This window comes from Channa argus, chromosome 5 (assembly GCF_033026475.1).
Source record: "Channa argus isolate prfri chromosome 5, Channa argus male v1.0, whole genome shotgun sequence".
Lineage (NCBI taxonomy): Eukaryota > Metazoa > Chordata > Actinopteri > Anabantiformes > Channidae > Channa > Channa argus.
This window is the reverse complement of record NC_090201.1, coordinates 11,070,993-11,098,720: the sequence shown is the minus strand read 5'-3', so window position 1 is coordinate 11,098,720 and position 27,728 is coordinate 11,070,993. Positions and strand designations below refer to the sequence as shown.

The 27,728-nt window shown below is 38.9% G+C and overlaps 1 protein-coding gene across 8 annotated transcripts in view; it reads left to right on the top strand.

The window, feature by feature from the left end:
• LOC137127001 (arf-GAP with coiled-coil, ANK repeat and PH domain-containing protein 3-like) overlaps positions 1 to 27,651 on the top strand; it is a 52,055-nt gene extending 24,404 nt beyond the window's left edge. The window contains exons 3-26 of one of the 8 annotated variants that reach the window (XM_067503258.1): positions 2,470 to 2,589; positions 2,927 to 2,980; positions 6,054 to 6,112; positions 7,341 to 7,524; positions 7,751 to 7,795; positions 7,933 to 8,028; positions 8,310 to 8,384; positions 9,745 to 9,756; positions 16,488 to 16,600; positions 16,996 to 17,047; positions 17,226 to 17,326; positions 17,522 to 17,633; positions 17,717 to 17,970; positions 18,626 to 18,695; positions 18,885 to 18,979; positions 19,253 to 19,473; positions 19,626 to 19,715; positions 19,951 to 20,043; positions 20,303 to 20,526; positions 20,954 to 21,063; positions 21,608 to 21,718; positions 22,051 to 22,112; positions 25,837 to 25,886; positions 26,683 to 27,651. In XM_067503258.1, the coding sequence (XP_067359359.1) occupies positions 2,470 to 2,589; positions 2,927 to 2,980; positions 6,054 to 6,112; positions 7,341 to 7,524; positions 7,751 to 7,795; positions 7,933 to 8,028; positions 8,310 to 8,384; positions 9,745 to 9,756; positions 16,488 to 16,600; positions 16,996 to 17,047; positions 17,226 to 17,326; positions 17,522 to 17,633; positions 17,717 to 17,970; positions 18,626 to 18,695; positions 18,885 to 18,979; positions 19,253 to 19,473; positions 19,626 to 19,715; positions 19,951 to 20,043; positions 20,303 to 20,526; positions 20,954 to 21,063; positions 21,608 to 21,718; positions 22,051 to 22,112; positions 25,837 to 25,886; positions 26,683 to 26,751 (2,472 nt within the window). In that variant the 3' untranslated portion in view covers positions 26,752 to 27,651. Of the gene's footprint in view, positions 1 to 2,469; positions 2,590 to 2,926; positions 2,981 to 6,053; positions 6,113 to 7,340; positions 7,525 to 7,750; positions 7,796 to 7,932; positions 8,029 to 8,309; positions 8,385 to 9,744; positions 9,757 to 16,487; positions 16,601 to 16,995; positions 17,048 to 17,225; positions 17,327 to 17,521; positions 17,634 to 17,716; positions 17,971 to 18,625; positions 18,696 to 18,884; positions 18,980 to 19,252; positions 19,474 to 19,622; positions 19,717 to 19,942; positions 20,044 to 20,302; positions 20,527 to 20,953; positions 21,064 to 21,607; positions 21,719 to 22,050; positions 25,316 to 25,836; positions 25,887 to 26,682 lie in introns of those variants that run through there. The other 7 variants (XM_067503255.1, XM_067503256.1, XM_067503254.1 and 4 more) reach the window with 7 other exon arrangements.
• Positions 27,652 to 27,728: the final 77 nt, after the last annotated feature.

Here is a 27,728-nt window from a genome sequence, read left to right as displayed (position 1 = left end):
TACTTCATTATTTGCTGTAATTTGTTAAGTTGATGAACACAAGGTGTATAATGTGGTACCAGATGTGGCATTTGTCTCCAAGTGGACTCCCTGTGGTTCTTCCAGCCCATTTAACAACAAATCCTGACACATACTGTACCCTGTGCCTCTGATGGTCGCATTCAAACCCTGGGGGATCAGCACAGAATGAAATCACATTCTCCATATCAGCCGGTTGGTTGACTGATATGTTTTCAGACCAGCCTGGGAGCAGGCATCATGCTGATTGTATTTTGTGAGGATTTATAACAGTGTCAGTCATATACAAGTGGAAAACATGTGCCTTGCATGAACTCCATCTATAGATAGTGTGCATACTTTACATTTTGTACAAATCAACATGACACTGTTGAGCCAGCAGCAAATTTCTGCAGTGCACACATAAACAGTTACATAACAGCAGTTATATTTTGTCATGTTTTCATGAACTCTAGAGAGGACCTGATATTCCTGACATTGTCTCGAGTTTCCCTTCCAGACATGTAACTAACATCGGGAGATAGTCCGTGTGAGATGCGTTCACTTGTGAAGAAATACTCCGGGTAACTTGACAAGGGTGGTAGTTCGAGTAGGGGGCAGAACATGGCGCAAAAACAAAGCTGTGGAAGTGACAGTGTTTTTCTTCCAGTACATGAGAGGTGGTGGATGAGACTACCCATTTACCAGTAATGTTGGCTGCTCTTACGTTGATATCAATATAAATGTATTTTGACGTATGAATTCCGGGGTATGTCTGAAATGGGCTTAAGGGGGCTGTATACTGTGCATGTATATCATTCCTCTCCATCTCATTTATCTTCCCTCAGCTGTGCAGTATAAAGGTCTGTCAGCCACCCAGTAAACCGCACTAACGTAGCGACAACCTTGGGAACTTCTGCTCTAAATGAGATAATTAAAGGTTTACAGCACTCTCTCATCTGCATCACCTAACACCCCACATCCCTCACCAACATACACAGCTGCGTCAGTACAGTGGTAATAACAGCGTACCAGCCTGTATCTTATCATATTACCCATTAAGTTGGAAAGTGTAATGGTTGCCACTTCATGTGGTGTTAAAATGGGTGCATAGCATGACTGAGAACTGACTGTACCTGGTGATATACACTTGTACAGTTTGGTTCTGATCTCATTTGGCATGTGTATAAAATACCTTACTATGTGCTACTACACTGTGCTACTACAGCACTTAAAAACCAGTTGTAAAGTGCTTTATGCCCTCGTTTTTATAACTAATAATATATATTTTATTTCTAATCTGTTTCTTGCAGTAATTCTGTTTTTCATTCAGGTCTTTTAGCTGCTTTAAATAAATATTCTGGCATAAACAGAACTATGCTTATTCTCTTTTTAATGGAGAGTTAAAGGAAGAAAATATTTAGCCTAGTTTAGCCTAAAGTCTGGAAAAGGGGAAAGTAACTAACCTGACTTTGTGCAATGGTACAAAATAACCCTCTGTAATAATTTTTAAAACTTCTGTTAACAAGCTTTTTGGCAGGACCTTTTTCCATCTGATCCAAGGGTCTAAGGACTGAGAATGTCCTGTTTTGTTCAAACTGTAATGCCTGAAATGTAAAATGTAAAAAAATAAATAAACCCTTAAGTATACAATATTGTCCTAAACAAAAAGAAGTGTGTTTAGAACATTTATACTACTTTTTTAACCTACACAATCACACTGTGTGATTTACTTTTGTGTTTAAACAACATTTCTATAAGTTTTTAAGTGTGTCTGAAATCCACATGTGTTGCTCTACACAGTTCAAATTTTGGGTGTAATGGTAAATGGTAAATGGTCTGCACTTATATAGCGCTTTTCTACCTATTGGCACTCAAAGCGCTTTACACTGCTTCTTATTTACCCAATCACACTCACAATCACACACACATTCATACACCGATGGGGGAGCTGCTATGCAGCTGGCCAACACTCATCGGGAGCAACTAAGTTGGGGTTCAGTGTCTTGCTCAAGGACAGTTCGACATGTGACAGCCGGGGATTGAACCAACAACTGTGAGATTGGTGGACAACCGCTCTACCTTCCTGCGCCACAGTCGTCTGTTATGTATTGAGTTGTGAGCTTTGCATGGCAAACAAATCAGCTATATACTGTCCATAGATTTTGGGTGATATGCTCATGATTGTCTAATCATTTATCCGTGTATGTTTTCTTGTTTTCATCCTCATTTGAATGCTTACAGTAATAAATGTTCACCTGTCATCTGGACATTAGACAAACTAGCACAAGGATTATTCTGAATTTGAGTGTCCTGCAGGTTTCTGCATGTGATTAAAAAAATCTTTGTTTGGTTTACGTCAGCACTGGGACTATTGATACCACAGGAACACATTGTGTAAAACGTGACTACTCAAATAGACTGTATTTATAGATGGATGAGGATTTTTTATCTTTCTCTCCCCCTCACTAGCTGGTGAAGCTGTGCAGTGGGATGATTGAGGCTGGCAGGGCCTATGTCAGCGCGAACAAGCTGTTCGTCAATGGCATCAGGGACTTGTCCCAGCAGTGCAAGAAAGAGGAGATGATTTCGGTGAGTGGAAGTGACACTGTCTCTAAAACTGAGTCCAAATCTCACATCCCCTGAGGAATATTTAAAGGTCGACTTCGCAACAAATGACCAATCATCTGCAGTGAGTCGCCTAATTAATAGTAAGAGCAGAGCAATATAATGAGTATTGTCCAGACACTGAGTCAACCAGCTGTGACCGCATGAAGAAAGGATAGGTTTGCTCTGAAAACAGAGATTTATAACATATATAACATGTTTGTATGTTCAGGGTAACTGCTTCATCATCAGTAGCTACTGAGACAGTTTATCTTTTATGTTTATATGTATGCTTACAATTTATGTGTTGTCACTATTGCAGGAATGCCTTGAAAAGTGTGGAGAAAGCCTCCAGGAGATCGTCAACTATCACACGGTAAAACAGTCCTATGACACAACCACACACACAGCACTAGTGTTGGGACACACCCAGGTGCTTGTGGTATTTTAACGGCTTTCAGACATCGACACACACATACGCCGTTTGACTGTGACTTCACTATGTGACGGTGAATCCTTTCACACTGGCCAGTGCACATGAGTGTATCTGATTTAAACCATATGCTAAACCAAATGTGTACTGCAGCTTCAATGCACACACATTTGTACACTTACAACACGTAGGTGCACACACACACACACAGGTTTTTTGACGTCTCTTCATGACTAAATGTGATTATGAAATTTACATTTCTGGGAACTGAACTGGGCACTGATACAAGTTTGGAAATATAATTTAAAGCCACTGTGTCACATCTTAAATGTTTGGAAGTCATTAACATTTATGGTATTAAAGAAAGTGCTTTGAAGTGCTTGCATGGATATTGTGTGTGTGTGTGTGTGTGTGTGTGTGTGTGTGTGTGTGTGTGTGTGTGTGTGTGTGTGTGTGTGTGTGTGGTTGTCTATAAACATTAGAGACAAAGAGAAATTGAGAAGAATAAAGGAAGAGGAGGTATAGTCAAGATGAAGGGGGTACACACAGGCAGTCCAGTCAAAGATATGCATTTTTAAATCCATATTTTACCACTTTTCCTGTCCCTATATACCTGTATACACAAGGTTATTGTGTTTGATGTTTGTCAGTTCATCCAATATTTGTTGATAGGTCATTTAATCATACTGTCAATCTGGTCCCAGAGTAGATGTCTTGCAGTCCATAGGTTGTATTTGACAGAAACAAGTGTATTGCAATGTACTGCAATCCACTATGCCAGCATGGCAAAACATCCATCTACCGCTGTCAGAAAGTTGTGCTGCATTGAAGCGACACCCTTTTATTATACTCTGACCTCATCAGACACTCGGAGTTCCCCTTTTTTGCTAATTGTAGCACTTATGTGCTAAATTATTGAACACAACTATCTGAGCATCAAATGGAGGCTTCCTGTTTTTTGGGTCCTTTTTTTTTCAGTGTTTGGATTTTTCTATTTAATTATTTTTGTTTTGTAGTGAGAAGAGCATAAAATACTAAATAAGTATAGTTATATATCGAATTCAAATGAGCTTGACTTGAAGGGCATGTAATCAGCGGGTGTTCATCACAGCACAAACACCAGTGACTACAATAAAACGTGTTCCCATCCACTTTTCTTTTCTCTTATTTTTCATTCTTTTGATAAGATTCAGTTTCTCTCTTTCTTTCTCTTTCATTCAGCGCTTTTTAAATCCAATCAAAATGCTACACACAACTTAGGAGGCATTCTTCTCTTGTTCTCTAATAACATTTTATCTATTAGCTTTCAGTCATATCACATAACCCATTACCTAAATTCCATGCAGTACAATTTGTCACTATCTTAGATTGACTGTTTTTTTTTTTATGTTGGTTTTGCCACCACCTGTTTCTTTTCCTCTGGCCTTCCATCCATCCTCGCTATCCACTCTTCTTCTGCTCCTGCCTCACTTATCCTTTACCACAGGCGTCCCACTCCTCCACTCTAACACCCAGAAATTACATTAATAGCTTGTCTGGCAGACAGTATGAATGGAGGGCTGGAGGGAGGGGAGGGAAAGATGTAGTGAAAGGAAATCTTTCTTTGTTCGACCACCCACCAATGACTATTTCTGCACCTTCTCAGCTCTTGTTCTCACAAAACAAGCAATGAAATGCCAAAAGGAATCTCCCAGTAAATTACTTACAATCTTAATCCTCCCATAAATCTTAACAGATTCACAATTATCTTGTGAAGTGGATTCAAACTGATTTTTGAGAAATTCTAGTTTTTCATCTAACCCAATTGTGCAGCTCCTGCTGATCTAGTAGGAAAAAAGAAAATACTGATTTGCTATTTTTTCTTTTACATTCTCATGTTGAATAAACACAGAAGAGTTTAATAGCTTAAGTAACACTTAGCATCTTCAAAATTAAGATCAGAGTTGCGGGGAATTTAAATGTTGACACCATGTTTGTCTGTTGAGTTGTGCCCAAGATCCAGAGCTGGTTTAGGTGAAACATTTAGTTCTACCCAACTACATGTTGGATGGAAATGAGGACTTTTCTGTGGAACTGGCAGATAAGTTACACCAACCTGGAAAGTACCAAACTTTTACAGTGCATACCACAAGTTGTCTGACTGATTTACAATTTACAAAAGAGAGGGTAGTTTCCCTCATTGTTCACCATCTTTTAGTACTGTAATTACAGAAGCAAATCCTTGCTTTCATAATACTTACAAATAAATAATGATTTCATGATAATAAAAACATTTATTTGACAGATTGTGGTGCAAACAGAGACGATGTTCTGAGATAGGAAAACACTATTTTTTTGTTTTGTTTTACCATGTAATGTGGTCCTTCACAGCAAAGTTGCAATCAGTTGCAATTAATTATTTAATAAATTGGCTTACGGTGTTACACAGACTTAGGTGGTAATCTTCAATGTTTGTGCTTTTTAAATATGGCTTGCTATAGAAAGGTTAATCCGCAGGCTGTCAGTGATTGTTGTCTAATCCACACCATATCTGTGTGTGTCTGTTAATGAGCGTTTTGCATGCATGCTAAGGAGCTCACTGGTCTATTGTCATTGTACATGCACATGGTTAAACCAGTGAGATGCAGTATATTTTGTCATTAATGAGAAACTGTCTAGATAGAAACGAGATCAGTTCACCATGCAGAAGAAATGGAGGGAAACTATATAATGAAAGGCAGTAGAGGGAGAGCATAGAGCGTAGGAGGATGAGGAAGATGAAGAGGAATAAGAGCCCTACAGTTAAGAGGAAGAAAAATCTGGGATTGTATAAGACTAAAAATCTGTTGAGACAGCAGCTATGTGTGTCTACATTTCTCTTCTTTTCCCTCCTCTGCCTGTGGGATAAAGCTATAGACTCATTATGTGGACAGGTTGATGTTGCCACCTTGTGGTCAGATGAAGCCTCCGCTGTCAAAGCAACACTGCTCACATAACATGTCCATGTTTCTAACCCTATCATCTTCTGTGCCCGCAGATTTTGTTTGACCAGGCTCAGCGATCGATTAAGCAGCAGCTTCATACCTTCATTAAAGAGTGAGTACCTTATCACAGTAAGTGTGGCTAAAGAAACAACGATGAAAATTGCATATATGGTATTGTGATTTTTTTATTTCCTGGACAAGTGACCTGTCGTACTTCTGTGAGATATTAAAGCAATACATCAAATCTACAATAAAAATGTCTTACTGTATTAAAAATGTATGTATTGAATTTATGTATAAGTGTATTATCGACCTGTAAACAATCATATGTTGTCAGTCTTTAAGACCTAATTGGTCTTTTAAAGGGTTTCAACAAAATTAAACTTACATCCTGTGTATCAAGTTTAGAGAGTATTACATTAATGAAAATATCGCTATACTAAAATATGTCACAACTTCTGGTTAGAAAAAACTCTTCCCAGTGACATCCTCTGCAGTATTCAGTCCATCTTATTGCTCTGACTATGGAGGTTGTAGTGTTGGACAACTTGTTTCTCTATAACTTCTACAGGGTGGCATTTCAGGAAACTTTTTTCAGTTCCAGAATCAGGGGTCACTCAAACTTTGAGTCAGCTACAGAGGTAGCTTTCTCCGTAAACCTAACCTGCTTGCTAGCAGCTTCTCTCCATCTCCTCCCTTGTTTGGGCTCTGAAGATGCATTTTATTTCCTCATTGATTTCCTCATTAGAAAATGTGGATTCTTTCTCTGGGTACAATAAAATCTACATTCACTGTCCATTACTCTAATGCTGCAGCTCTGTGGACTATAAGAAAACAATCAGTTTATCAGTCAGTCATCTTGCACTGAAACATTCGCCATACATCAGCCGACTGTACACACTAATCTATTAAAAAGAATTTCTCCTGTCGCAGTTGATTACACTCATCATAGTTATCATGTTGACGTGTTGGAAATGATGTGTACCTTTACATTATTATTGGGTCAGACAATATTCACAGGTCTATATATAGACTTTTAACTTTTAAACTAGTACATTTTACAGACGTAGAGAAAATTGATGGCTTCCCTTCCATAGGAAAAACAACACCATACAGTATCTTTAAAAAAAACTTGCAGCTGACAAAAATAAAATTAAGTAATAAAAGACATAAAAATCAGACTTTAAATCCTATTTGAGTGTTTCCATAGGACTTTTGCCTCTGTCAGATTATAGCTGGATAATAGGTTTTTAACTCAAGCACTATGTTCCATATAGGAAAAAAGAGGGACTGATGCGCTCTTGTTAATCACTGTCTCTTTGTGTCTTTTCTTCCACCAGGGATGTGCGTAAATTCAAAGACACTAAGAAGCAGTTTGACCGTGTGCGTGAGGACATGGAGCTGGCCCAGGTCAAGAACGCCCAGGCACCGAGGAACAAAGTCCATGAAGCGGAGGAGGCCACACAGGCCCTTATCCTCAGCCGCAAAGCCTTCAGACACCTGGCTCTAGACTATGTACTACAGGTGAAGCACACAAACAGTATGTATCATTAGTTTTGTCCACTAGGTGGCGCTGACACTCAACAACTGCTGAGTCCAGATACATCACTACTCCTGATAGTCCTTGAAGACCAGACAGGACTGTTTCTAAAAACGAGCACATCAGATCACGCATGCAAATCTCAGACATGCAGATTAAAATGGTTTGCTTTTGTTATTGTTTTTAATTTTTAATTATTTTTTTTTTCAGATCAATGTGCTTCAGGCCAAAAAGAAGTTTGAAATCCTGGATGCAGTGAGTAGCCGAGATTTGTGTCTTTGATCTCATGTTGACAGTACATTGTAATATTTTTGTGTGTCAAAGCTCTGCAGTGTGTTTTTTTGACAAGGATTAGAGTTAACTTACGGTCATCCTGTCTTCCTGTGCTGTAGATGCTGTCCTTCATGCGAGCGCAGTACACTTTATTCCAACAAGGTTTCAACATCTTGGACGAGATTGACCCCTATATGAAAAAATTGGCAGAACAGGTAAGAGAACCGCAGAGACATAATGCACAATCTGACACGGAAATGCTGTACACAGTAGTAGTGTAGTAGTCTTACTGTTATAGTGCTCCCCTTATGGACAACTGCTTTTATACTCTGTCGCTGCCATTATTAAAATCAAAAGTAATTTTACTATTGTTTCATTTGCCAAAGTACGATACAATGACATATACTTTATACAATTTTTTTGGTAGCTGTCTTTCACCTTTGCATTGGCTTCATTCCCCCATCTTACTGACTCTGCTGACTTCTGTTCTGTGCAGCTGGATCAGCTGGTCATTGACTCAGCAGTGGAGAAGCGAGAGATGGAGCACAAACACGCCCTCATCCAGCAAAGAGTGAGACAACAGCACCACCCCTGATTCACAATGTGTCTTTTTTCCCTTTGTCGCCTACAAATATAGAGACATGGCTCTACAATTAGATAAAAATAGTGCTCAGTGTTCATGTGAAAATTAACAAGCTTATTGTGTTTTTTTAAGTACTAAGACTTGATTTATTTATTTGATGACGCAGTTTATTGGTTGAATATATTAAAAACTACAACAACCAGTTCAAGTAGTTCTTGAAACCTCTAAAAAACAAAGTTACTACGTACATCAGTTTTCCCTCTGTATTTCTTCAGGTGAAAGCCTTTGATCAAAGGTTACATAGTACGGGGTTTATTTCTTTTATAGCCTCTCATATAACTTTTTATCAAATGAACATTTCCTCCTTTCTTAAAGTACGTATTTGCCTCATTGAAATTAAGGATTAGGTGTTACACTATTGTACTTTAACATTGTCATGGGGAGATTAGATATGTTTCATAAACCTGCGGTGTTGCATTTTTCTTCCACCACAAAAGTGTTATGAACATTTTTCACTCTCAGTGAGTGTGACAGCTTCCTCTTAATTCAATAAAATCTCCAGTGTTAGGAAAGATATTTTTCAGGGAACCTGAAAACTAAAACAAGTATAACAACAGAAACTTATCTTAAAAGTAGCATCGCATTCTTTGGTTAAAATAAGACTTTCCATGGAAACTTTGAATTATTTTTACATCATCAGTTGTGTAGCTCAACCTGGCATCTGCTCCTTTGTTTTTTTTTTTTTTTTAATTCAGCAAGACACAAAATGCTTCCAAAATAAATAGAACCAGAATGTGTTTAGTGCATTTGTTTGTTCAAGCTCAAAGAGGTTCAAGTAGCAAAGCCACAAGGACAGTTTGATATATTTATTTCATGGGTCACTCAGCTGAATAAAAATGTTCTTTCCAACCCGCCCCCCAGTCATACACAGATGCACAAAATTCATCCATCTGTTACCTGAAGAGATGCCAAAAACATGGCTGTTTTCCTCCCTGACTTGACTCTCCATCTGATTAATGTATCTGCCAAGTGGAGGCATTCTGCCAGACACAGCTCTGTGTCCAACCTCGAGGCCTTTCAGCAAACCTCCCTCTTTAATCTGAGGAGTGATGCTACTTGACTTTATTTCAGACTGTTCTAGATTTAAACAATTAAGCAAACAGAAATGTCTGAGGTGCTTTGTCTAAATTGTCAGGGATCTTATAATAAAATAAACAGTTTCCTGGAGGCCTTGTGTGTTAATTGATTCAATTTATTCTAGTACTGCAGTGTTGTTTTCTTTATTAATACTTTTTCTCCCTCTCTTGTTCTTCTTCTGCACTTCCTGACCGCATTCTTCATCTGCCAGACATTGATGCAGGTGAGTTTTTTTTTCTTTATAAACAATTACATTTATTACAACATCTACATGCAGTAGGTAACTGATAAACTTTGCTACAGTGCAAGTTTTCTGTTTAATTTTATTAATGTAACAAATGTAATGTTTGTGGTAGGTGGAATAACACATTGTATGCCACTTTAGGAGAAATATGGAAAAATCTAGACCTCATTTCTTCCTGCGCATCTGAGTCTGAGAGTTTTTTTTTAGATGTGGTCCTAGAGATTTGTCTCTGAGTTAGAACTTAGATTACAGTGTTTGTAAGCAAAAAACTAAACTGCGTATTCCTAAACTAATTTGAAATATTTTCTTCCTTATGGTTTTTATACGTTAATACCTCTGTGGCAGTTTTCTCTACACTTTTGCAAAACACAAATTTCCTGGTCTGCTTGCTCTTACATTTACATCAAACTCCAGCTTTAGCTCATATAATGGTGCACCATGAAATGTAGCAGATACCTGAGTACCAGCCCCTATGTCTTTCAGATTAGTGACTGATGTATTGAAAGCAGTTTTGTGGCCATCACATTCTCTCCTGTGGTCAATAGGCTGTATGGAGCTGTAGTGCATTGGTGGGTTGGGCGTGTTATCCCTTCTTCTTCTAGAAATTTGACTCTGTGTGTGTTTGTGTTAGTGTGTGTGTGTATTATAGTATTTGTCTAAAAGCATTACAGGATGTAGAAGATAAAAAAACATTGTTTATTAACTGCAGCTTATTGTGTTGTTTCCAGTGTGTGTCTGTTTGGCTTTTGTTCATGCTCTTAGCCTGTTTGTGAAGACTGATTAGATGTTTCTTCCTATTCTGTAGTCGTATCTTTGTCTTAGTGAAGTTTGCATGTTCCATAACATGTCGTAGTTTTGTGCACATCACATCACCAAGTCTGCCTCATCTAATGCACTTTCATTATAGAAACACTAACTCTTTAACTGATTTTCCCAGGTCTTTGTTCTTTACCTTCTTTTTCTATCCTTTACATGTACAACCGTGTGTAAAGAATCACACCCTCCTTTCATAAATACACTAATAAGTGTAGACATGCTCATGCCGCTCCCCTCTGCCCGTCTTTGTCTTTGAAAAAAGCTGCTTTCCCAGATCTCTTCCTGCTATGTTTTGCTGTTCCGAATTGGTTTCATCTGAAATTAAAGCTCTGGGGATTTGTCACAGTCGAAGCTTAAAATAGTTTCCCAGGTATGATGTTTTTTATTTGTTCAAGCAGTATTTTGCATCATTATTTTTCTTTGGTCTTTTTTAAATACAATACACATACAATAAATCTCCATACTTTCAGTAGGTTTTATTTTATCATTCTTTCCTCTACTTTCTGTCTACCTTTATATAATTTTTCCATCCCTATCTGCATTTTAAGCTTATCATTTTTTAAGTTTGCAACAAACACATTTTTATTTATAACGCCTTTTATTCAGCAGTTGATATTTGCTGCAGTTGTTCAATCGATCAAATACACTGACAGGTCTATTTAACATTAGACGATATTTATTGGGTTGTGGCTGTATGTTGAGAAAGATCTGAATAAGGCATACAGTCCCTTTCCAAAAGTGTTCGCGGGACACTGAAGTCATGAATCAGTCTCACTAGATACACCTAGCTAAAATAAAAACTTTTCAGTCACATAATCCAGTAGATTTGCTCACCTAAAATTTGTGTCCTCTGATAAAAAGCTGCTATTTTTAATGTTTAACATATCTAGTTGTAAATATCAGTAAATAAAAGGAAATATTCATACTTTTCCACACCCTAATTCATGTTTTGAATTTAAGCATCTTAAATCAGTATCAGGTAGCCCACCAGAACCAAGGCGTTTAATGCATTTGTATAAAACACGCAAATAGTTTAGGTGTCTCGAGTGGTCCAAGGGACACACACAAATGTGATCCCAGCGCTCCTGGTACATTACAGGCTAGGCACTTAAATTGCATCCATTTTGTGTTAGTAAATTATGCAAAAAACAAAATCCTATAATAAGTAAAATGGCAACTATTCCCGTATGGTAGACTATCACAGGAGCCCACATTCAGAACCGTTCTTTTCACAGCATGCAGACCAACACCTTTTTTACACTTTGATATTCATGGCTTTGTTCTGCGCCAGTGTCTGTTGTATATCTGGTATGTTGTACAGGCAAAAACAAAGCTTTCATATCTTGGTATATGCAAATCATTGGGTGTATGCTACACCAACAGGTATTTTGATATGAAACGCAACGAACAGTTAAGCAACATAAAATCTTTGTGAGTTCCTAGCATTGATTGATGTTTTGCAGTCGCATATGCTTTTGAAGCCCTGTGCATTCTTCCACTGTCCTGGTTGATTTAAGGTGATACGATGGGGCTGCTGTTTGGGGAGCAATAATTTCAGCCTGATTGAACAGGAACAGAGTTTAGAGTTGCAGACAAATTGAAAGCTGACTCCCCCCAAAATGTGGCAGACATTCCCCCTTTGAGAGTAGCTTCGGGGGTTAGAGAGGAACCTTAAATCGCGGTGCTGGGCAAGGAGAAGCCCACTGCTCACCACACCCCATCCTGCTGTAAAATGTAATGTTTGATCTACGGGCAGCCGCGATGGGGTCACAGCTGGCAGCTGTTTGTTAATGAGCGCTCGCGGCAGATCCCCGTGCAGATGGCATAGTGTAGGGACGGCACAAGCGTGCGACCAGTCTCTCTTACGGTCTCTTATGTGGGTTGTTGGACCAGAATCAATGCTATAAAACATCTTTGTATAATTAATTTTTTTAATATTAAAAAATGTATTTAATTAGTTTTATTTAATTAGAAATGCTGTTGGACGCCAGTGTGGTCAAGACTAAGACATTTGGCAAACTGGATTATACTCTGGTGAGGAAGTTGTTTTTTGATTTTACTGGACCTGCACTCAGTTCTCATCAGTGATGAAATTTTATAATTTGTACACTGTGCGGTTATAGAGTCAGTGGACAACATATCTAGTTGTAAATATCAGCAAATAAAAGGCTAATGTTCCATCTTTTCCAAACACTAATTCATGTTTTGAATTTAAACGTCCTTACGGAATAGTAAAATCAAATAAATGTATCTTTCTATTCTCAGACTTTTAGAAGGGACGTGTGGGTTCAGTAAAATATAGTAAGGAATAATTCAGGGCTAAGTCTCATTATTATTTCAGAATTGTAATTTGTACTGTTAAGAGTAACTTAACTGGAACTGGGGAATTACTGGAACATGTCACAATTCTATGCACTTCTGTAAAGAAATAATCACAACTAGCTCTTCTATACTGAGTACTTGTGTTATACCTTGTAAAAACGAATTTTATTTGAAAGCTCCAAATCCTTATAATCATTATCAGTCAACGTAGGAATGGAAAAATTGTTCTAATCCCGTGAAATAAGCATGCAGAAGCAGTAGGACAACGATCTGAGCACAACTGTCACTGTTCTCTGATGTTTTCCTGTGCAGTTGCTCCAGCTCTGGTAATCACAGAGCCACAGAGGGTCAACATGGCACTTGAGATTTGAGAAATCTGCCTGTGCATGATGCCAGCAAGTCAGTGCACTCCCTCCACTATCGGCTGCCAGCAGCAGCCAAAGTCAACAGATGGCATGACAGCACACAGCAGAGGGAATAGACGAGACAAAGAGTGGAGGATGTATGGAGAAGAAGAAAAAAGATATAAAAAGGGAATGGGAGAGTTTAAAGTTCCAGACAGGGACAGAGTATGGAAGAGAATAAAATGATAGAAGAAGAAGATGCAGTGTGTCTCTGCAGTTCATGTTTTAAAGAATTAAATCTGTTCATGTTGTCATTATGTGAAGCATCCAAGATGAGCAGAATGGGGCCACTGAATGGAGACTTTATTACTGTCATAGTCTGATCTTTTTGTGATAATAATGAGATTTATGTGACCGTGTTGTTCATAATTTAGTTCTCGCAATGGTGGGATGAGCTGCCTTTGCAAACTCAGCAGCCTAACTGAAGAAGCTTTGTCTGTGACTGTCAGAAACATGTTCTTCTTCTGTTTGCCCTACTTTCAGTTATTTTGGTAAATCTGTTGTCGTCGTGGCTGCACCCTTCGCATTTTTGTATTGTCCTGTGTCGCCCCACAGCTCACATGCTGCCTCATACTCCGGTTCTTGTGCTCAGACAACAGTCTTTTATTGGTGCAGCACTTCACTGTGGATGTTGCCTCAGTTTTCCCCGTCTCTGTTGTTACAGGTTTCGGCTGAACACATTTTGAAGTCAGAATAAAATAAATAAGCGAAAACATGGAGAATTCCTAGAAAGTAGGTAAAACTGTGGTCAATGGGAAAGTTAATATTCTTTAAACTGATCTTATACAATACAATTGAGTTTAGTGGTTTGTGTCTATTCAAAGAATTTAACAGAACGTTAACTTAAAATGTTTATCCCTTATAATTGTGGTGGTGTTTATCATCTCAGGTAGCCCACCAGAACCAAGTCTTTTAATGCATTTGTATAAAACCCGCAAATAGTTTGTCTCATGTGGTCCAAAGGACACACAATGTAATCCCAAAGGTCCTGGTACATTACAGGCTGGGCCCTTAATTTTTCTCTATGCTCTTTCATACATTTTGTCTTAGTAAATTAGGGAATAGACTAAAACTATCACATGAGCCCACATTCAGAACGCTTCTTTAATTTTTCTTGATTGTTTTATTTCCTCGAAGAACATAGGCAGTGCAATGCAAGGCCTTTGAAGAACATAGGCCTACAGTATAAGTAGATAGAGGCACTTACATTAGCAGGTGCACAGCATGCAGACCAACACCTTTTTTACACTTTGATATTCATGGCTTTGTTCTGCGCCAGTGTCTGTTGTATATCTGGTTTGTTGTACAGGCAAAAACAAAGCTTTCACATCTTGGTATATGCAAATCATTGGGTGTATGCTACACCAACAGGTATTTTGATATGAAACGCAACGAACATAAAATCTTTGAGAGTTCCTAGCATTGATTGATGCTTTGCAATCGCATATGCTTTTGGAGCCCTGTGCATTCTTTCACTGACCTGGTTGATTTAAGGTGGGATGAGGGGGCTGCTGTTTGGGGAGCAATAATTTCAGCCTGATTGAACAGGAACAGACAAATTGAAAGCTGACTCCCCCCAAAATGTGGCAGACATTCCCGGCTTTGAGAGTAGCTTCAGGGGTTAGAGAGGAGCCTTAAATCGCGGTGCTGGGCAGGGAGAAGCCCACTGCCCACCACACCCCATCCCGCTGTAAAATGTAATGTTTGATCTCCGGGCAGCCGCAATGGGGTTGCAGCTGGCAGCTGTTTGTTAATGAGCGCTCACGGCAGATCCCCGTGGAGGTGGTGTGCGACCAGTCCCTCTTATGGTCTCGCGTGGGTTGCGCGTGTGTTTCTGCCGGTTCATCAGCTGCGCTGAGTAAATAACCTGTGGGTTGTCAGACCGAAATCAATGCTATAAAGCGTCTTTGTCTAATTAATTTGTTAATATAAAGATTTTTATTTAATTAGAAATGCTGTTGGACGCCAGTGTGGTCAAGAAGAAGATATTTGGCAAACTGGATTATACTCTGGTGAGGAAGTTGTTTTTTGATTTTAATGGACCTGCACTCAGTTTTTATCAGTGCAGATGTTTGACACATGCACTTTGGTGCTATTAGACAGAGGTGAGACCAATAGTAACCTTGTCTCCATGTACAGATGTTGCTCTGTTTGATCATAGGGAACCTGGGTAGACAGGATCTTTTTTTGTTTGTTGCCTTGATCTCGGCAAAGTTGAGGAAAGTTGTCTTTCAATCTTCCGTGGCCTGTTTCAAAAAGTAAGAGTTTGATAATGTGGAAACACCTCAATCTCTGACTGCTTCAAAAGCTGGGAGACACTTTTGTCACGTCCCACTATGTTTTTACACCACATTTCCTGAATATTTTCATACAGACCCTACAGCTTACAGGGTGTTGCTTGTGATCAATCTGCTGTTTTACTAGTATTCCAATACCACATGCTGTAGCAGATTCTTTTTTTGAAACTGAAAGCCAAGATATTAATTTTTCATTTGTAGCAGTATTAAAACATCCGACTTGTGAATTTTAAAATTTGTACACTGTGCGGCTATAGAGTCAGTGGATTTTTCTAAAAAAGGTAGAAAAAAATCAGTGGTATTAAGTGTGTGTGTGCGCGCGCCATGCCTAATATTCCTAAACCATAGTGAAACACTGCCTGACTTTAAATGTCGTTTCTGGGAATTTCAGAGCAGAGCAGACCAGAAATAAGAGAAGGTTTTAGTTGACAGGTAGTCAGACGCAGCTTTAGTCTTACTTTTAGAGGTAAACTAATGAACAGATGGCTGATGTGAAGAGGATAGTTTTGTAGAGTATCTCACAGAGACGTATCTGAAAGAAAAGATGTAAAGATATGCGTAACAGAGGAAAGCTGAGTGGTAGCATTGTGTCAGCACAGATAGTGTAGCCCTATCTCTATTCCCTCTTGTTTTGTCCTGGTGGACTTTCACCATTTCACAGTGTCACCTGACATGACTTTTATGCAGCCAATTCATTAAGGCTGATCAGCTCTGAGCCATCATGAAACTGGATGTGGCTGAAAGGATCACATCGGTTGTTTTGGATGATTACAGAGGTGTTGTTTCAAGAGAACTATTACAAATCAGACTGCATAGCAGAAAAAGGTGGACCTTAATATGAATCATATGTGCCTTTTTGATCTTTCCATAGGACTTTGCATATGATGACCCCAGGCTGGAGTTTAATGTGGATGCACCCAACGGTGTGGTCATGGAGGGCTACCTCTTCAAAAGGGCCAGCAATGCTTTCAAGACCTGGAACAGGTAAAAGCAAAGTTAAAAGGAGGCCAGAGCATAAAAGAGTAGGAGTCTAATTAATGTGAACAAGAAGAAAACTTGCATCTACTAGAAAAGGGAAAAGGCTCTGTTCTTCATTCTTTTTTAAATTTTTAGATTTTTTTTAAAACAATCGGCAACTATTACAAGCCCAAATGACCTGGCCAAAGTTTAGTCTTCAGTCTATGACTATTTTGTTGTTCAGTGAGCTTTGAAAGGAGGTTTATTACATGTTCCTGTTCAACAATCTTTTGCCAACTTTTAGTACATTTTTAATTACCATTTTGACAAACTGTTTTATTGTCAACCGATTTAAGCAGGCAAGCATTTGATCATATCTCTCTTTCAAAAAATCATTTCCTATCCCTCCCCCCCTCCGTCAGGCGGTGGTTTTCCATACAAAACAGCCAGCTGGTCTATCAAAAGAAGTTCAAGGTACAGTTGATGTTTTAAATTTAGATTATTGTTTTTTTTTTTCATGTTTTCAAGTTTTTTTAATCACTGATCAAAACAGTGATGAATAGTTCAGTTTTCAAAAAGTCATTTGGACTGATGCTGTTTTCTGTGAAACTTACAATAATTAAAAAAAAAAATCATTTTCTTCCAATGTCAGGACTCTTTGACCGTGGTGGTGGAGGACCTGAGGCTGTGCTCAGTCAAACCATGTGAAGATAATGAGAGGAGGTTCTGCTTTGAGGTGGTTTCCCCCACTAAGTAAGTGTGTGTTTGGTTTTGTAGGATAAAGTTTGACTCAAAAAGACATCCACTCTAAAATATTTCTTTCTTATTTTGATATGACTTTCCACACTTTCACTTTATTGCCTTTGTCACTTTGAACAAACAAAAAACTTTGAACTTTAACAAAAAGACAGCTGATGCACTAAATAAACAGCTTCAATAAACCTGTAGGAGCTGTATGCTGCAGGCTGAGTCTGAGAAGCTGCGCCAGGCTTGGATCCAGGCAGTCCAGGCAAGCATCGCTTCTGCTTACAAAGACATCGGTGAAAATTATTATATTGAGGTACGGTGAGAACCTCGGTGCACAGACACATGATGTTTTAGGTGTAATTTGTTTTAATTATTTAATCTTTGTTGCGTACAAAGTCTCTGTGTGTTTCTGTGCAGCGCTTGGACCGGACAGCCTCCCCCTCAACAAGCAGCATAGACTCTGCCAGTGAGCCCAGAGAGAAGGGGGAGAGGGCTGATAGAGGAGTTCGGGGAGGGGGGGATAGCCTTCTTCAGAGGGTACAGAGCCTGCCGGGCAATGAGCTTTGCTGCGACTGTGGCCAAACAGCTCCGTGCTGGGCTTCCATCAACCTGGGTGTGCTGCTGTGCATCGAGTGCTCAGGGATCCACAGGTAACTGCTCCCCAGTCTGAGAGTTTGTTTTGAGATTAGAGGTGAGATGAAGCGAACGATGCGTTAGAATATATTTTTTAACCTACAAACTTTTGTGAGGGTTAAATAATCTTTATCATCAGTCATGTTAAAACCTAAATTTTGGATAAGCATTCCTATAGCTTTTATGTCTATACAAAGGTGAAGTCTTTATATTGATCTTTCTCCTCTCACATGTCAAACTGCACATTTTTCATGTTTCTGCTTGTTTTGTTTATACAACTCATATGAACAGCTGACTGCATTAAAGCATGTTTAATTCCATATTATTTTGAAATAACATTTCAGTGTCTCGTCGTCCCACCACAAAAAGTGCTGTTGTGGATATAGAAAACACACCAACAGTTTTTAGCATACCTCCTGGATGTTATAAAAATATTAGTGTGTGAAACTGAAAAACAAGGGAATAATCTGCCAAACTAAACTTCTAAAGTCATCAGAGTTGATGTGTGGGTAATAACATAGCATAACTGTAGAGACCTCCAGAGTCTCTTTGAGTGCAGAGAAACAGAAGTTGTCTGGCACCACAGGCCAACCTGTGAACATCTTCTAGTAAGATGTAAACTCTCATAAACTGCTTTATATAATCTCATCTTCCTCTAAATGTTTCTTTCAGGAGTTTAGGCGTCCATTGCTCTAAAGTGCGCTCTCTGACGTTAGACTCGTGGGAACCAGAGTTACTCAAGGTGCTCAACACATTTGCCATACAAGACATTTACAGCTTTTCTTTTCTGTGCAGTGCTTTTTTTCCCCACCAAAGTTACATTTTTCACTCTTTAAGTGAATTGCTATTACCAACTTGATGAGTATTTTTGTTTTTGTTTTTTTAATGACCCTGTCTTCTGTCTTCTCCCATTTGCTTCTGTAACATTTAGCTGATGTGTGAACTGGGGAACACCGTGATTAATCAGATTTATGAGGGAGGTTGTGAGGAACTAGGAGCAAAAAAACCTGGACCCTCCAGTTCAAGGTCAGTGTTTTACTCCTAAAGGAGCATCTGGAAAGGGAACACATAATTATGTACTGTATATCCTACTGTTAGTTGCATTTGTGTGTAAGTTTATCACCAATTTGAAGTTATTTAAGTTAATGGAAGCGTTTCCATTAATTAATAATGCCAGTTAATATCTGGCTTTCAGTGTTCACAATCTTATTTCAAAGTATTCTTCAGCCCAGATTACACTCTCCCAACTATATGTGTCCTATTAAAGTTGAGTTATATGTTTGTGATCATCTCCTCCAGACAGGAGAAAGAAGCCTGGATTAAGTCCAAATACGTGGAGAAGCGGTTCCTGAAGAAAATGAGTGGGAGTGCGGCATTGGTTGAGGGTGATAGGAAGTCCAGGCAGTGGACAGTGAAAAAGTGCCAGAGACGCAACAGCTCTGCTCGGGCGCCCAACAAAGCCCGCAGAAAATACCACCGCTACGAGCCAGGCAGCGCATCACCTGCAAACCTCTCAGCAGGTTAGTCGGGACTTAACGTGTGTTTGAAGTATAATGCATGTTGTTATAAATGTAACCATAGCACTAAAAAATCAAGAACTGCAGCACATACAGTGCATACAGCACAGTAGGCCCAGAATAAAATCTTGCGATCTTTTGTCCTTGGGCAGCAGCAGCAGCAAAGTTTCGTCGAGACTCACTGTTCTGTCCAGATGAGCTGGACTCCCTTTTTTCCTACTTCGACACAGGCTCTGGTCCTCGTAGTAAGTCCTCTACACCAATACAGCCACAATATACTTTTAAGAATATTGTAGAGATTTATGAAAATGTATTTAAGGGCTTCTAGCTGAGACAAAATAACCCACAAGCTGAAGTTCCTCTGGCCATTTCCTATGAATGCTGCAGTCTTAATAGTGATGGTGGTGTGTGTATAAACAGTACAGTATCTGCTCTGTAATGATTAACGTGTCCGCGGCTTGGCGATGCTTGGCCCCGCAGGTCTTAGCAGTGACAGTGGCCTGGGAGGAAGTACTGACGGCAGTACAGACATCCTGGTCTTTGGCTCAGTGGTGGACAGTGTCACAGAAGAAGGTGTGTCTGGAGTCTGTTGTGTTGACGCAAGAATATTATCACATTATTGACAATATAAAAGTGCATAAAAGAAGAATACTGGTGTCAGGACACCCATTAATGACTTTTGTGCGGTAAAGCATAGATGTGATGTGAATATGTTACATTCATTTAATCAGTTTTGTTTAAAAATGCATACTTTGGTGCTAAAACTTGAAATAAACTGCACCCTCACCCAGAAAGATATTACTGACATCCTGTTTGCTTACCTTACCCCCAGAGGAGGAGTCGGAAGAGTCTTCAAGTGGTGAGGTGGAAATCGAACAGGAAGTATCTTCAGATCCTGATGACCCCAGGGAGCTACATCCTGGCGCACTTCTCCACCGATCATCCCATCTGCACAACCTGCCCCTCATGGCAGAGGCTTTGGCTCATGGTGCTGATGTACACGCTGCAAGTGAGGAGGAGGAAGGCAAAACGCCACTTATACAGGCGGTGATTGGGGTGAGAGAATGTTTGTTCTGCCTGGTAACATTTCTAAATTTTAACAGAACAGAAAATGTGCCTTGTGGAAACTACCTAGGAACGTTTGAAAGAGCTTTGACATTTTTTGTTTTTTTTTATCCTTGTATCAGTTTCAATAACAACCCTTCTTCAGATCAAAAAAAGCATATTTGTCGAATGGACTTTTTTGTCTACATTTTTATCTTCAGTATTGTTTTACCATTTTACTGCAGTATTTTCCCTTTTTTGTAGTACCAACTTGTGTAGAACCTTCTTGACAATATCCTAATAATTTACAACTACCAACAGCAGTTCAGTCTTCGGAAATTATGACAAACTTTTCCAGGGAATTATCTGAAAGATAAGGAACCCATAAAATTAAGCTTTACCTCCTAAACAACTGCCTGCATTTCTTTGCCTCTGTCAGGGATCTCTGATAGCTTGTGAGTTCCTGCTACAGAATGGAGCCGATGTAAACCAGAGGGACATGAGAGGCAGAGGGCCGCTGCACCACGCAACCTACCTGGGCCACACTGGGTAAGAAATGGCAGCAAACTGAACAAACCGGTTACAAGGAACCTGTCTCTGCACTCTCTGCGTCTCCCAGTTCATGTTGCAGCCTGCATGAAATACAATAGCATGTGGTAATGTAGGTGTAAACATGACCTTTCAAAAACAAGAACTCAGTTCCATGTAATCACTCAACTCGTGATGACAAATACCCATCATTTCAAGTCTTACCATGTAACTGCATAAGGTAAACGTTTTCCTCTGAAAGCACAACTACATTTTCTAAAGCAATCCACTTTGAAGTTGTCTGACTGGAGGATACAATTGTTTTAGTAATGAAAAACCTGGGGACACAGCACTGTTGACACAAAAATACCAGATCTCAGTTTCTCTTTCAGTGAAAGGACCTACATGTGTCATCTTGCTTCCTCAGAAAAAACACATAGATAAAGAGACAAATCAATGAATGGCAAATACAGCTATTAATTGCGTAAAAAAAAAATCAGATCTTTCTGCTATTTACTCTTATTTTACAAATGATAGTATTATTCCCTTTTTTTGTTTTGTACAGTCAGGTGTGTCTATTCCTCAAGAGAGGAGCATCACAGACGGAGATGGATGAGCAGGGCCACGACCCCTTAAGTATCGCTGTGCAGGCTGCTAACGCAGACATCGTCACCCTGTAAGTCATACTAATTTTTCTAAGGCCTGATATGTTTTATGACCTAGTTTTTAATTTGTTTCATACATTGTCAAACATTTATGCTTGAACGCTGATGGCTGCAACAAGCAGTTGCAAACTGCATGAAAAACATCTGCAGTTGATTTAATTTATAAATAAAGTTGATTGCAGATCGGTAGAAATGAATATCATATGCAGTAATTACTGCTGTTTTTGATGAATACAATGTGCATGCTTACAGCATCTGACCCTATTGTTTTACTGTCCCATTTATCCCTTCTGCTTCTGTCCATATCCTGTCTTGTGCCTTTCCCATTCTCACCTCTCTACAGATTGCGTCTAGCACGAATGAACGAGGAGATGCGAGAGGCCGAGGCTCCACTGGGACAACCAGGTCAATATCCCAGCAGTAGCCCCACTGAACAGCAGTATAGGAAGTGCATCCAGGAATTCATCTGCCTTACCATAGAAGAATGCTAGTGGTCACTTCTGTGTCCAAGGGCATGTGCTCTGGTTATATATATTTGCATATATATATATATATATATATATATATATATATATATATATATATATATATATATATATATATATATTCTTCCTGACTTCGAACATAATATAATCATGTAGATGAAGTTGCCCCTAGACACTGATCTCGAGGCTCCTATTTACGGTATGTAGATCTAGGCTTACAGGCAACTTCTTGGGGGCATATGAGAAGAGTTGAGGGTACATCTTGTTCATTATGGGGGTGTTCAGTCTTATAAGGAAACCCCTGATGGATCTCTACTCATGAATCTGTCACCACCTCCACTTCTCTGTACCACCACTATCTTTTTGCTTGCCTTTATTCGGTACCACCCATGCTATGCTGGCTGCATCACATGCACACACAGTAAAATAACTACTACTACTATCTACATTTTGGTGTTTTCCAACAGGTTCATCCTCTAACTAATAACTTGGTATAACCTCTCATGTGAGGGTGTGGTTTTACTGTAACAGTTCTTACTTCTAAACCATCCTACTGCATTAACCATCTACACTTTATATCTATCCACACCATTTATGTGACATCCTCCCTAATCATCTCTTTTTAGCTGGACATGTAAATATACATATTTAGAAGTTATAGGGATAATCGTAAAACTGTGCTGTGGCATGAGGTGAAAAAAATGGTATTTGTCCATCCAGCTATTTATTATCTTTACCACTTATCCTGCTGAGGGTCGCAGAGATGCTGGAGCTGATCACAGCAAGATGCAAGGAATAGCTGCACAGATTGCCAGTCTAAGGGTCACACAGGAAACCATTCATCTCACATTTACACCTACAGCCAATTTAAAGCTACCAGTGAATCTAAGTTCATGTCTTTGGGCTGTTGGAGAAAACCACAGTGCACAGAGGAAACCCACACAGACACTGCGAGAACATGCACACTGCAGCCGGCAGGTCTGAACCCAGGACCTTCTTGCTGTGTGCATGTATGCCCGTATGCCTGCGTGCGTGCGTGGCTCTGTGTGTGCGCGTGTGCCGCCTAATGGTATTTTTTCTATTACAAAAAAGGAGTCAGTGACATGCTATGGTAGAGGTAGACAGGGTAGTTTACTGTGTATACAAAGGGGCCAGGAGGGGAAATTATATGTAATACTGTGACAAAAATACTGAAGGGCTTATGTTAAAAGACCCTCGCCTGCTATGTAAGATACTTGATGTAAGTGAATGGATGAGGAGAGTAAATGGGTGCATGTGTCAAGGAATACTGAGAGACAGATGTATAGTAAATAATATATTATGATACATTATGTAAAGGATAAAAAGAAACTGCACTTTTCCCATCTACAGTATTAGAATTTTCATTTAACTTGGTGTGACATTTACACTCTATCTGTTTTATTTCTGTTTTATTTGTGATTATCTCTCCAGAAGACTAGTGCAATTCATGGATGCAGTTTTCATCTGCATTTCTGTTCGTGATTGTCATTTTAATCTGAAAGGATTATTTGAAATTACAAGGGAAATGGACATCTTTAGATTACATCATGTGCATCATCAGTTATTCGTTACAGACAAAAGGATTGCTTTCATTTTCCCTCTGGAATAGCCTTAAATTGCTCTGATTATAATTATTGGCATTCAAAGATATCACTGAAAGAGATTTTCAATCATTAGTTGGTTACTAGTGAGGAAAATAATTTATCATGCAGGGCAGATATATGACCAGATTTATATTTAACCTTTTCAAACAATTCTTCTGTTCACTGCAGTTTGGGCATAGACCCTGTCGCATGGGCATAGAACAACACCTGCATGTGTTGTATAAACTCATCCACGTTATAGTCTCTAGTGAGATTATTGAGGACATTTCTTTAAAACTGTTACACAATGGTCAAACGATGTACAGGAAGTTTTTCCTACAGTCAGAGATATTTTTGTTCTTCAGACTCAGTGCTACAGCACTTAAAATTTGAAATAAAAACTCAAACACAGATCTCTCTCTGCTGATCTACAGCTACTCAAAGCTGGCACTTTAATGCTGTATTGATTATTTTATTTCAAACTGAATGTGCTAAACCACAGCATGAGCGTGAAGAGCAAAAAATGTCTAATCAGCTCTGGTCTTGGATGTACTTTTGTATCTGGATTCCCTCACTGGTCAGTACTGACAGTATTATCTGCATGCTTTGCCAGAATTATTTTTGGTATGTTCAACATCATTTGCATCACCATTTATGAGCATGATAAAATATTTTTCTATGGTTTTATCATACTGTGCAGTGCAGTCCTGTGGAATGAGCATGCACCACCATGACCCCTCTGGTGTCAGATGTTTCTTCCTTTTGCACCTCTGTGCTGTTCTTCCATCCACAGGCCAAATCTTTCGTGACTTTCTCATTCTTGTCTTTTTTTGGTTTGTTTTTTCCTACATAAACTATTTTTTATATATATTGTGGTTTTATTTTCCTTGGCCAAAGAATTTTTAAAGGGAAAGTGTGATTGTTGTATGATATCACGACTTTTAAACTGAACCTGTTCAGAGTAGATAAGACTATGTTGTAACATTCTTTGTATCGTGATTGTGTGTTAGAAACACTGTTAGTGTGCTCACATGATCAAAAGATGTTACAGAACTGTGGCCAGAAAGATATCATATTCTGCAATAGTGTAATGTGCTGCAAGTAGAACCAGTCTAGGGGGTGATGCGAAGCTACTGAGACCAAACTGTTAAGGGTTCTCAGCTTAGAGGGAGTATTAAATGTTGTGTCCATTGTGTGTAGAGACAGAAAATTGGTTAAAGGTGCTGTTCAAAGTAAAGATGCTGTAAATATTACACTTGTGTATTTTAACTGGACGCCAACTGCCTGCCTGTCAGCATTCAATCACAGATACTGATTGTCTGGACTGTTTCATGTTTCTCCTTTTATTATCTTTCAAAACAAAACCTGTCACAAGATTTTCCACTACAGTACTTGGAGGAAATGTTGGTTCACTGACATTTGGATATCTTTGGAATACGTTCTTTTTGTCTTTAGAAGCAATGAAGGGGAAAAAAAACAAAATGCATACAATAAAACTGAGAAATTCCAGATGAACTAACCTTGCTTCCTGCTTTTTGCTCCTATTTCTTGTCTCTATCTCATGTCTTATCTGTAGCATTCTCTTACATTCCAGCAATATACTGTAGTTAAAATCTGTTACTCTGGACGATACATTTTTTTTTAAAAAGGAGCTTTTTATAGACATTTAGTTATGCTTTAATGTAAGGACAATGCTACTTTTTACAATCTGGTCTAGAATGTTGTTTTGCTCTATAACCAACCTTTGGGTAGCACTTGGCTTATTCAAAGCAATTAAATGATTTTCTGTAAGGCCAGTAAATGTAACTGAGGTGTAAACTTGGACATCCCCAGACTGCTAGCACATACATTATTAAATAGTGCTTCAGTTTCTAGCTTGCAGTAACAACATTATGCCTTGAATAATTCAGTGTCTCCAGTGTGTAGAACATTTATATGGTTTAATGTGCCTAATTCCTCATCTTACACTAAATTGAAGAATCACATTTCCCTTTGAAGAAATAAACAATGACTGACATATCATTGCTTTCGTTACCACAGGGGTTGACTCGGGCAGCAGGAGAGTTAAGGCCAAGGATGTTCGGGATAGAGTGAGTGAAGCATCCTGTGCTGTCTTATTAGCGAGCTAGTGTGATACCATAATTATCTCTGCATCTGCTGGTTGTGGGCAATCTTTAAGGTGTCTTGGTCTGTCGCCCTTTCTGTTATGCAATATGCACACACTCTGTCTCTCTCTGTGCATGATGCATTTAGATGTAAGCAGGAAACCGCTATAATGCAGCATTCACATATATTTTATACCCCCAAAATGTTGAAACGTCTTATATAGTGGGCCAAAGAGGATGGGTAAGTACATTACACTTTTTATTAAGAAATGTGAATTGGTATATTAAGCACATTTATCCGGTTATCACTTAAACATGTAGGAGAACAAATCTTTGAATGATGCAGAAGTGAAATGGACAGGATGCTCACCACTCTTTCCCTGTAAATTCCTAATTTAAAGCTCTGGAAACTGGGTGAAAATCTCATCAAGAAAAGTAGTCTTTTTTTTTTTTTTTAAATGTGCTTAAAAAACAAGTTAAGTGTGTGACATCTACCAAGGATTTACTTGTATAATCAGAATAAATATTATATAGCAATGAGCCACTTTATCCTGAAGGAAAAGATTTCTTTGTACCACCAAACTATACTGCAGAGCTTCACTCCATAGTCTGCAGGGGCTTTGGTTTCAACAAGCAGGGTTTGTCTTTCTTTCTTAATAGTGAAATGTGCTGGTTACTGGTGTTTTGATAACTAGAAAAACCTGTTTAGAGGTCTCTACAGTCTCTACCGTGACCCACTGTGGGCCAAAACTTTCCTTGATGTCAGTATTCCCTATTACAGGTGACATCTCCAGTGTTGATGTCTTTCGCGAGTTTTCTCTCCTCGCGTCTCTCCAGCCCGAGAAGTTGAGGAGAAGGAGCATACAGTTCAGCTGCTGCAAGAATCCAGTGGCCACTGCTGGTTGTCACTTCTTCTAACTATTCTTCAGTCCCTTTGGTATCAAATGAGAGGCAGCTACATGTCTTTTAAAAAGACTTGATGCTGTGAAGTGAGTGTTTCAGACTTTCACAAATGGTTAAACTCTGGTATAAGTTATAGCAAGCTTTATTTTCAGTTTCTTTTGTACATATACAGTAATTAATCAAATGATAGACTTGAGTCATGTCAGCATGTTACTTAGTGTAAAGAGTTCATATGCACAGGTCTTATTTTTGTTGACCTAAAGTAGCAGAATTCTGATAGCACACCAGAATATCTGCAAACATACCATGTTGCATTAAAAATGAAACTCCAGCAATATTGTGGGCGTTTTGCACTTTCATAAAGTTAAGGAACTCACAAGAGATATTGTATATTTTTAAACATTTTTGAAAACCGAAGCAGCCGAGCCAGAGACTTTGTATCAAGCCCTGCAAAACACTGGATCCTATATTTGCCATAATATAACATAAAAGTTTAGTTTGTTTGATTATCAATGGTGAACCCTCGTTGTTTTTAAACCCCATGTCGCTTCTACAGTTTAATTTTTATGCTCAGGCCAAAATAAGTGGTGACAACAGCTGGGTTATTTTTAAGAACAAGAAGGGTTCCTTGGGTAGAAGAAAATCTTCACAGGTATAAGAAAATCTTATTCAAATGTCACAAAAGGCTTAACCATACTCTCTGTGATGAGTAAACTAAACTTAATGCTTAAAATCAGTAACACGCACCTTTTGTTGTTTTGTGTATCTTTATTTTGTCAGCTGCAAATGTCCAGTGAAATGATTTTCAGAGCTGCTGTGTGGCAGAAATAAAACGATTAAAAGGCCAGTCTCCAGAGTGTTTTTTGCATTTCATTGTGATTTCTTTGAGACCTTGGCTCACACCCATAGTAACGAGAAACTTTA